General features: G+C 38.9%; 1 protein-coding gene across 2 annotated transcripts; it reads left to right on the forward strand.

Annotated features, from left to right (window-relative positions):
• The first annotated feature begins 2832 nt into the window (after positions 1–2832).
• On the forward strand, positions 2833–10469 carry clk4a (CDC-like kinase 4a). 2 transcript variants are annotated; one of them, XM_060927251.1, is made up of 13 exons: positions 2833–2964; positions 3776–3930; positions 4824–5061; positions 5572–5662; positions 6004–6070; positions 6166–6282; positions 8221–8387; positions 8479–8573; positions 8686–8815; positions 8916–8998; positions 9110–9189; positions 9342–9432; positions 10020–10469. In XM_060927251.1, exons 2-13 carry the CDS (start codon positions 3776–3778, stop codon positions 10164–10166), a joined length of 1461 nt encoding a protein of 486 aa, XP_060783234.1. In that variant the 5' UTR covers positions 2833–2964; the 3' UTR covers positions 10167–10469. The 2 variants fall into 2 exon arrangements, with proteins under 2 accessions (XP_060783234.1, XP_060783235.1); XM_060927252.1 differs by lacking the exons at positions 2833–2964; positions 3776–3930; positions 5572–5662 and having other exon boundaries at positions 4976–5061.
• The last annotated feature ends 332 nt before the right edge of the window (positions 10470–10801 follow it).

The following is a 10801-nucleotide window of genomic DNA, read 5'->3' on the forward strand; positions in this document are numbered from 1 at the left end:
AGAAATTATTTTCTTTGGGGAATTCTGAAGAGACAAGTTGAGCATCACTCTCCATCCAGCATCCAATCACTAAAAGAGGTCATTGTTGAAGAATGGAAAAAGATTGATGTTGCAAAATGTCGCCAACTTGTTCATTCCATGCCGAGAAAACTTGGTGCTGTCATTAAAAATCATGGAGGCCATACAAAGTACTAGATGTAGTAGTTTTTGTTGTGGGCTGTACTCATTTTTGCACCACCCTAATTTGAGTAAAACTGAAAAATGTGTAATCTAAGTTATATTATTAACCTTACTTTCACGTTATAAGTTAAACAGATGTTATATTAAACTTTGTCTTGTCAACAATTTGGAAATTGTTTGTGTTCATTGAGATATTGTTTAAAATGTTACTTTTCAAAGGGGGTGTACTCATTTACGCTGAGCACTGTAGATAGATAGATAGATAGATAGATAGATAGATAGATAGATAGATAGATTGATTGATTGATTGATTGATTTACTTTATTGATCCCAAGCTGGGAAATTGTTTTGTTGCAGCAGCAAATTATCAGACATGAGCAAAGAAAAAGACACACACTGTACAACATAAAATCCATCCATTATCTGTAGCCACTTATCCTGTGCAGGGTCGCAGGCAAGCTGGAGCCTATCCCAGCTGACTATCAGTGAGAGGCAGGGTACACCCTGGACAAGTCGCCAGATCATCGCAGGGCTGACACATAGAGATAAACAACCATTCACACTCACATTCAGTCAATTTAGAGCCACCAATTTAGAGCCACCAAACCTACGTCTTTGGACTGTGGGGGAAACCGGAGCACCCAGAGAAAACCCACGCAGACACAGGGAGAACATGCAAACTCTACATAGAAAGGCCCTCGCCAGCTGCTGGGCTCGAACCCAGGACCTTCTTGCTGTGAAGCAACGGCGCCAACCACTACACCACAATATAAAATAGAATAAAAAAAAAGATCCTAAGAACAAGCCGACTATACAATGTACAGATAAAAACGTAATGATAAAAATATTTAACAGTTATTCCACGAAATTGAGTCATACATGAGCTGATAGTCAATGAGGCACGTAGTGCCAAGTTGTCTATAAGCCATGTATGACAAAATTGAGTGGAATAACTGTTTTATTCTATCCACATTCACTGGATTTTGATAAACAGAGCATTTTTATTTTTATTTTTTGCAAATTTGATGAATAAAAACTTTGTACAAAACATCTGACAAAATAATTTCTGCTTAGAATGTAAACAAACCGGCGAAATGACAGGAGCAATTAGTGAAAAATGCGATAATAATATCCATCCATCCATTATCTGTAGCCACTTATCCTGTTCTACAGGGTCGCAGGCAAGCTGGAGCCTATCCTACTGACTATGGGTGAGAGGCGGGGTACACCCTGGACAAGTCACCAGGTCATCACAGGGCTGACACAGAGACAAACAATCATTCACACTCACATTCACACCTACGGTCAATTTAGAGCCACCAGTTAACCTAACCTACATGTCTTTGGACTGTGAAGGAAACCCACACAGACACGGGGAGAACATGCAAACTCCACACAGAAAGGCCCTCGCCGGCCACTGGGCTTGAACGCAGGACCTGCTTGCTGTGAGGCGCCAGTGCTAACCACTACACCACTTGGTTGGTTTGGTTGGTGGGCAGCGTGGTGGTGTAGTGGTTAGCACAGTCACCTCACAGCAAGAAGGTTTCGGGTTCAAACCCAGCAGCTGGCGAGAGCTCTCCCCCCCCCATGCCTGTGTGGGTTTCCTCTGGGTGCTCTGGTTTCCTCCACAGTCCAAAGACATGCAGTTTGGTTAATGTGGGGCGGCCTTGGGCTTAAGTGCCCTTGAGCAAGGTACCGAACCCCTGACTGCTCCCCGGGCGCTCTAGTGTGGCCGCCCACTGCTCTGGGTGTGTGTGTTCACTGCTTCAGATGGGTTAAATGCAGAGGATAAATTTCACTGTGCTTGAAGTGTGCATGTGACAAATAAAGGTTTCTTCTTCTTCAGCAACACGATCCGCCATTTTGTTTTTCTCTACTCACAGTATATGAGCTGATATCCTAGTAGTAGAATAGCCAATCAAAGCATGCGATTGCTCATATCCAGTGAATGCGGATAGAATATGAGAAAATGAATGTTAGGAATTCTACACTCTTGTTTTTCCTGTGGCAATAATACAGAAGCCATCAAATAAACATACAGGACAAAAATATTTAAAACAATTATGTGCAAATACCACCTTTTCATATTTTTGTTGTCAGAACCAAATATTACATGACTGGAAATCAGTAACCATAATTTTAATTTGCATAATCATGCTTAACTCTGATGGTGTACTGATCAGCACCATCACCTCACAGTGAGAAGGTTTTGGGTTACTCCCTTCGCCATGTCAGATTGGGAAAGTCCATTATGACAAGGGAAACATTTTATTTATATACTCAAAAACCATGAATATATAAACATTATTATTACTTAAAATATTTTCCTCATATACATACACATATATTACAGTGCTCAAATATTGAATCTTATTTGTTTTGAATATTTAACCTTTACAGAGTTTGCCTTCTCTGTAATGGACTCTCCCAAGCTGAACCGTCTACGTACTACACCTTCTTCCCACCCGTATTTACACAAACCACACCCCTGCCACAGGATTGGCTATTACTGTCTTATTTGCCGGAAGCTTGACGATTCTAGCCAATCCTAGCGCAGAAAGCAGATGCTACTAGCCAATCTGAACTGGTATATGAATGCGGGTGGGAAAACGTTGGAAGACTTGTGCAGAATTTTCTAGAAGAAGAAGGCAGCCATTTTAGAACGGATTTGACAGAACAAAGGAACAGCAGTGTCGTCAGCCTTGGGGAAAAAAAAATTAAAATTTCCAAGGAAACGTCTTGTACTTCAGTCATTATTTTAATCACGTAAATAGCTCAACTAAGGTGAGATACGTTTGTTTATTTAGATTATGGTTTATAACTTAATATAACGTAAGTTTGTTTCGTTATTATTCAACGCTCGAGCGCTGTTGGTGACGTAGTTAGCAAACTAGCTCATCGATTATACTAGCTACATTATCGGTTTTTTATTCAAATATATATCAGAAATGTATATTTTCCCATTCTTTTACTCATATTCAACATTATCTTACATTATATTGTTTAATTAAAAAAAAAACTTGTTGGGCTAATTTCCTTGTCATTGTACGAAGGTTAGAATGTTGCGCATGCGCAGTAGAGTTGTGTGACTTATCTATGTAAGTAAATACAAAATTGTTCTTTCTAAGCTTTAGAGGTCTGTTATTTACTTACTTTTTTGAAACCTAGATTCAACATTGAATCAAATGCTTCGGTTTCAAATAGATGCCTTGTGTTTTTTATACTGTTATTGCTGCTTGTGGCTTTATTAAATAGCTTTAGATAAAAAGCAATAAATAACACAGTAGCAGTTAAAAAATCACCAAGTCTAATTTATTTTTATCCATGAAGGAAAAATAGTTTACAGAATATTGTGCACTTGTGTTAAATATCTTGAATAGGAGAGGAGTGTTGCTTGGGAGACACCACCTGAATTCCTTTTGTGTGAACATATTTGGCCACTAAACATTCTGATTCCGATTCTGATTTACCGTGTAACTTCAAGTAATTGTAAATCCATCATAAATGGTAAAACCCCAGTATAGTTGGTTACCTCCGTATCAGTGTGTCGTGTGTTTTTTCTTTTCATGGAGCTGTATTGGGGTTTTTTTGGCAGATGAGGCAGCGAGAAATCACAAGTCATTCCCTGGCTAGTAGAGAAAACAGCTGGACAGAAAAGGCTTGGAGAAGAAAGCGCCATCGAAGAGAGTCACACAGCAGTGAACGGGAAAATAAGTACCGTAAACAACATCATCACAAATGCAGTGACGGGTAAACCTCATCTTTGATTCTAAACTTTAACTTAAATCTCAATGGCCAGATATGTGTTAAAAGATGGATTTTCAAAACTTAATTTATAGATATATATCCGATGTTAGCATATTCCTGATTTTGATTTTATGATTTTTTTTTTTTAAAGAATAAAGGCTAAACTACATTTTAAATGGCATTTGTAAAAATGTTTTTGTTGGTGGTATAGTATGAGGTGTATTACTAGTTTGGATAGTGTATAAAGGTAGACTAAGTTTTACCCTTTGGTTTTAAATGCTCTGCAGAGCGTCTGATTTAATATTAGCTATTTGATGTTCCTGTTTTTTTTCCTGGAAGAAACCAGACACTAACTTTTGATTTGACATGTAGACCACACTTGATGGACTAAACATGCTGAAAGGGTGCAGTTGGTGGTGGCCTGATTTGTGGCGATGATGCATGACTTATGTTAAAGGCCTCCCTGAGTGGGTCTCGCGTTTCATTCTGGGTTCAGCAGCTTCCCAGCTATATTTGAACCATATTTGAACTGTCTAGCTATGCGTTGTTGTGAAAGGCAGAACCAGCACAGATGCCATTTACTCGATATTTGCTTTTCGGAAGGTCCGCTGGTTGACTTCCTGGTTTGTGTTAAGAGTCAGCAGAAAGGCTGTTTGATAAACGCACCATAAGTGGCATTTAGAGTTCTTATACACATTGACTGACTTTGACTTCATACAGTATCACCACAATTGGTGTTCATGTTACTAGTCATACATTTATGACAACCACAAATGTACAGTTCGCCTGAGCAGAAAACAAAAGGCAAAACAATGGTGCAAAATACAAAACTTGAATGTTATAGTGTGGGTCATAATAGCTAAGGTGTTATTTTATTATGACCTGCTCTACGGTAGGCATTACCTGGAGAGCCGGAGTCTGAACGAAAAGCAGGACGTTAAGGTCCGAGCCGTGGATTCAGGGTGCGATAAGGGGAGCCATGGGAGCGTTTCAAGAGAGAAGGAGAGGCATCGGGTGCGCCACAGAGACCGTGATTGGCACCACTACAGCAAGTCATCGGGATACAGTGGCCAGAGCAGCCGGCATGGGCGGAGACAAAGCCGCAGCCGGTCTCGTCACCGTCGCTCTCACTCGGTATGAGTGCCGTCTTGTTTCCTTTCATCACGCCACCATTTTCTTTTTGTTTGTGTAGATGGACTACTGCAGTCACCCACTTTACATTAATGTCTAGTTGAATGCCTGATGACTTATTGTTATTCCAGTAAACAGGAAAATGCTAGGAAAAAAGTCAGGCAATACATGGGAGTGGGGGAACAAAATCTTAGTTTAAGGTTATTATAAACTGTCAATGATGTCTACTTTAAATATATTTTAAGTATCCTGTCTGAAAATGTGTTGCCATTGTTTTTCTTCTGTAACACACACTATGTGGTGGGCCCCCTGTGCTTATCTCTGTCGCGGACTGAATTTGCGTTGGCTGCACCCTGTGGCCGGGCCTGACTGCTGCGGTATCTGAATGGGCCGAATCGCTTCCCCTGTTCTTCCCTCGCTGAATGAATGAATGCCGTGTTCTGGTCTCCCCTGATTCTCATGGGTTATTGATGATGATGGTGGTGATGCTGATGGTGGTCCGAAAACCTACAGAGGAGCCATCGCAGGAAAAGATCCAGAAGTGTTGAGGATGATGAGGAGGGGCACCTGATCTATCACAGTGGAGACATACTCAGGGCGAGATGTATAGAATATATACTTTTTTGTATACCTTCTGTATCTGTTGTATTTTTGTCTCACATATGCAATGAAATGAAGAAATGTCACGTGTAGTGCTTTAGGATAAATGCTTTTGGGAGCATGATTATATCAGCGCTACAGAAGGGGAGAAGTCATAGCCTTGTTTTTCCTGTATTTTTCAGTTATAGTAGCCTAGTACTGATTTGCTTTGTATTCATGTATGCCATGTATCGTATTTTTTGAGCGATTTATTATCTACAGTTATATCTTAGATGGCTCAGCTATGTCTCAGTTGTGTTTATACTGGAGGTTTGGTGTGTCTAACTGCCTGTCTTTACACCCTAGATGAGATCGTGTGCACGTTAGGAGAGGGTGCTTTTGGGAAGGTAGTCGAGTGCATCGATCACAAAAGGTAAGATGAGTATCTGAATTAAAACATTTAGTAATGAGGTTCATTTATGTTTACAGCGATTGCAATGATGTGTCCTTGTACTATGACCTTTGCAGTCGAGGTGCTCGTGTTGCACTGAAGATTATTAAAAACATTGAACGCTATCGAGATGCAGCCATGTCTGAGGTCGAAGTGCTGGAACACGTGAACTCTCTTGACAGCAGCAGAAAATAGTGAGTAACTTGTATCAGTGCTGGAGGAAGAGGTGAAACGTGTATCTTTTTTTTTTTTTGATGAGTTTTCTGTCAGTTACATTTAGGGGTAAAATAGGAGTAAATGCAAATACAGGGTTAAATTTAGTACGTCCCTGGTAACGACTCAGCACGCGACATTGAGTGAGTAAGCGCCGTTGTTAGCCAATAAGAATGGTGGTTTTTAAATTAGGCAGTTTGTGGTAATGCCACAGCTGTTGTTGCATGAACTGTGTTTTCTTTTTCATCCAAATGAAGATATTTCAAGTACATTAGCAGTAATCGCATGACTAATCCTGTTTGTACTCGAGTTCGCATGAAAACTACCTGCGTCATCGATTAATCATTGCATGATTAATTAATTGGCTTATTAGTTTTTCCAAGATCAATACTTTGTCGACTTAAATAAGGCAAGTTTATTTAAATAGCGCATTTCATACACGGTGGCAGTTCAATGTGCTTTACAGAGGTAAAAGCAATACAGTAAACAATAGAAAATAAAATTACATAAAATAAAGGGGGAAGAAGAGAGAAAAAAATAAGAATTAAACAATAGTAGAAATACAATAATAAAATGAAGTAAAAGTTCAGTAAAAAACAGCAGAATAAAATAGAATAAAAGTTAAGTTTAAAACTTGCAGAGACTGTAAAAGTTAAGTAAAGTTTAAAACATGTAAAGATGATATTCATCAGTTAGCAGAAAGCACCTGAAAACAGCTTGGTCTTTAGTCTAGATTTGAAGCTGCCAACAGCAGGAGCATTTTTAATGTCCTCTGGGAGTTGGTTCCATAGCTGTACTGCATAGTAGCTAAAAGCTGCTTCACCACACTGTTTTAACAACAGGTTTTACCAGTAAATTTTGCTGCTGCGATCTGGTAGATCTGATTGGGTTAGGCCGCTGCAACATATCAGAGAGGTAACTGGGCTCTGTACCATTTAGAGATTTGTACACCAGCAGCAATACTTTAAAGTCAATTCTGTAGCTTACTGGAAGCCAGTGAAGGGATCTTAGACCTTAAGCAACACTGATCTGACCTTCATCTGGTCTTGGGTGTCTTTTTTAAACTAGCTGTATAAAAACATACTGGGAATTTACCCTGGCTTGTAATTCGAGCTGTGTGATATGATATTGATATTTTAATTAATAATTTAACAATCCACTTTTCATATTAGGATATTATGGGCGTCATAAAATGACTGCAATCAACTCTAGAGGCAGCTTTTTTTTTTTAAATTGTAAAATATTAACATTAATTCAAATTTTAACTTTGAAATAAAGGAATTTTTTAAAATTTATAAAGTGTTTATTGTAACTGCAAAAAAAAAAAAGTTGAAGTGTCATTGGTTTTGTGTTAAAATTCATATTGTTTTTAAATGCAGCACTAGAATTTTGCAGGCAGTGAACCAACCTATAAATTATGATGCATGTAGTGTGGGGCAGTTCAGTAGAAAGGCCAAAATTATGAAATTGCCTTAACTGGTCAGTGCAGAGTTTCCCAAAAGCATCATAGCACAAAGATCATCACTGAATGGTTGAGTGAGCAGCACAATGAACACACACTCTCCTTGTTAAGAGGCTTTTGAGAAACCCACCACAGCTCAGTGATATTGCTAAAGTATGGAATCAAAGGCAAAATGTTCTGAAAGCATATTTAAAAATCATCATCCCAGTTATAGCAGTGTCGCTTCAGAGAGATCGTGGTTTGAATTTTAAGAAATGAAAGTTACATTTTTTTTTCCCTGATATAACTGCAACTAAAAAAAAAATTACATTTTACTGTGAACGTAATTCCGTTACCAAAGAACCACCCTGTTTTTTGTTGCATCACCCATCCTCTGCTTTAAATCAGGTCAGAATAAGAAACTGTGCAGCTTGACAGCACTCCCACTTCTGAATGCTGTTTCTATCTTCTGTTACAGCTGTTGTGTGCGTATGCTTGACTGGTTTGATCACCACGGCCATATTTGCATTGCGTTTGAACTGCTTGGATTAAGCACGTTTGACTTCCTCAAAGAAAACAGCTTCCAGCCCTTTCCAATCGACCAGATCAGGCATATGGCTTACCAGATCATCAAAGCAGTCAAATGTAAGTAGTATAACATCTGACACGTGTAACTGTTTTTAATCCATTATTATAGGTTTGTATGCGTTTCATTTGACTGTTCTGTTCTCTTCAGTCATGCACAGAAACAAGCTGACACACACAGACCTGAAGCCAGAGAACATCTTGTTCGTTGATTCGGCGTATGACCTGGAGTACAATGCAGAAATGGTGAGCACCAAGTATAACGCTAACTATTATATTTATTATATAGCGCTCTCCATGTATGCTGGTTTAAGAAAGTTAGAAGTTGAAGGAACATCTTGACCTTATTGTTACGCAGAAGAGAGACGAGAGAACGGTGAAGAACCCAGATGTGAAAGTGGTCGATTTTGGGAATGCTACATATGAGGACGAGCATCACACCACCGTGGTGTCCACGCGGCATTACCGTGCACCTGAAGTCATTTTGGGTAATTCTGAACTGCTCTTTATGTGAACGTGTGTATCTGTGGTCACCAGCGGTGACGCTTTGGCACTGACGGTATTTTCTTTACTTATTTTGTTACACAGAGCTGGGTTGGGATTATTCCTGTGATATATGGAGCATAGGTTGTATTCTTATTGAATATTACCTTGGAACAACACTCTTCCAGGTGAGTGCAAAGCTAATGAAAATATGCAGCCTGTTCATAACTTCAGATGAATAACCAGATCCTAATAACAATGCTCAGAATGTTCTATAACATGGCTTGTGCTTGTTTCAGACCCATGATAGTAAAGAACATCTGGCCATGATGGAACGAGTTCTGGGTCCCATACCAGTGCACATGCTCCAGAAAACAAGGCAAGTCTCTCTCTAGCGGTCTATCTTTTTTTTTTTTATATATATTAATCATAAAATCAATCTGTAACCTTTAAAACATGTTATCACTCACTGATTGCGCATGGAGTTGGTGTGTATCCTATGGCATCGAATTAAATGTCATATTCCTGCAGGAAACGGCGATATGTCCATCGTGACAAACTGGACTGGGACGTGCACTCGTCGTCAGGACGATATGTTCGGAAACATTGCAAACCTCTCAGAGTGAGCATCGTTACTCCATAATGCGGTTTTGTATTTGTTAGACGTTCTGCATCAGTATGGTGTAATTATTTCTGAGTATACGTCACACTCCTAGTTTGATAAGAGGAAGAGATGTGCTTTAAAATTTGCTTTTTTTCTTGTAAACTATAACACAGTTGTATATTACAATACATAATGGATCTGCACCATAACTGCTGATTTTAAAACCCAGAATAGACACATTTTATTTAGCTCATATTAGGAAGTGTGCTGTCACTAGACAGTTTAGAGAAATCTAAATCTGCATCACATGAGCTGTGCAAATATGCCCCTCCCACCCTTAGAGTACTTTTTGACTCCTGGCTCTGGATAACTGACATTTTCACAATATGCTTTCAAACAACTTTTTCCTCCTCCTCCCCCCCCATAAGTGGTTCTGTTGTGTATTGTTGTGCACTAAAGTATTTATACAGTGTTGTTAAACTCGTGTGTGTAATCTTGGTTTACAGTCTGTTTTTACTGTCATGCAGTGTAGCAGCAGCATGTGGTGAACTTTTAACAGGCTATTAATGGCGCTTTCCTCCCCCCCCTTAACTTTCTCCAAACAGAACTACATGGTCTCTAAAAGTTCAGCCCACGAGGAGTTGTTTGATCTCCTCGAGAAGATGTTGGACTACGACGTGACCAAGCGGATCACTCCAGACGAGGCTGTTCAACATCCTTTCTTTGATGCTCTTAGGAAGGGCCACAAGTGAAGAACTCTTGAGGTTTTGCTTTGTTTTACTCTCAAAGAGAGATTGTGTTCAGACGACTGCATCAGTCCCACATGTCCAGTACTGTCTTGCTTTGTTTTCCCTTCATTATAATGTAATTTATGATCTGTAACTTATCTTGTATTTTCCACAATCATTAAACAAGGGAGAGCTGAAGATGAAGGGTTTGTGGCAAATCTTATTCTCATTTGTTGAATAACGTATAGCTTTATTAATTCATTGTGTAGCCATGTTTGTTTTTTTGTGGATTCTTTTCATTTTCAATAAAAGGGTCAATGGAGAAAAGTTCAGGTTCCTTTTTGTCTCGCTGCAGTTGCACATTTTAAACACTAGATGGCAGCAGAGATGGAATTTTGACCACTAGCTCAAGGACATCAAAATACCTAAAATTATTTTCTAGTTCTAGTGATTGATTATAATTAGATGCAAGGTTTGCAAATCAAGTTTGGTGAACATGGGGTAAATTTCCTTTTTTTTTTAAAACCCAGATTCTTTTTTTTTTTAGTGTTTAACATTTCCATTAATATCATGAATTACATAAACGTACACATTCCTTCATAGCATTATATTTTAGTTTCTCTCCATCACATGAACGTCAGTTTATTTAAAGTTTACAT

Source organism: Neoarius graeffei, chromosome 8, assembly GCF_027579695.1.
Source record: "Neoarius graeffei isolate fNeoGra1 chromosome 8, fNeoGra1.pri, whole genome shotgun sequence".
NCBI lineage: Eukaryota > Metazoa > Chordata > Actinopteri > Siluriformes > Ariidae > Neoarius > Neoarius graeffei.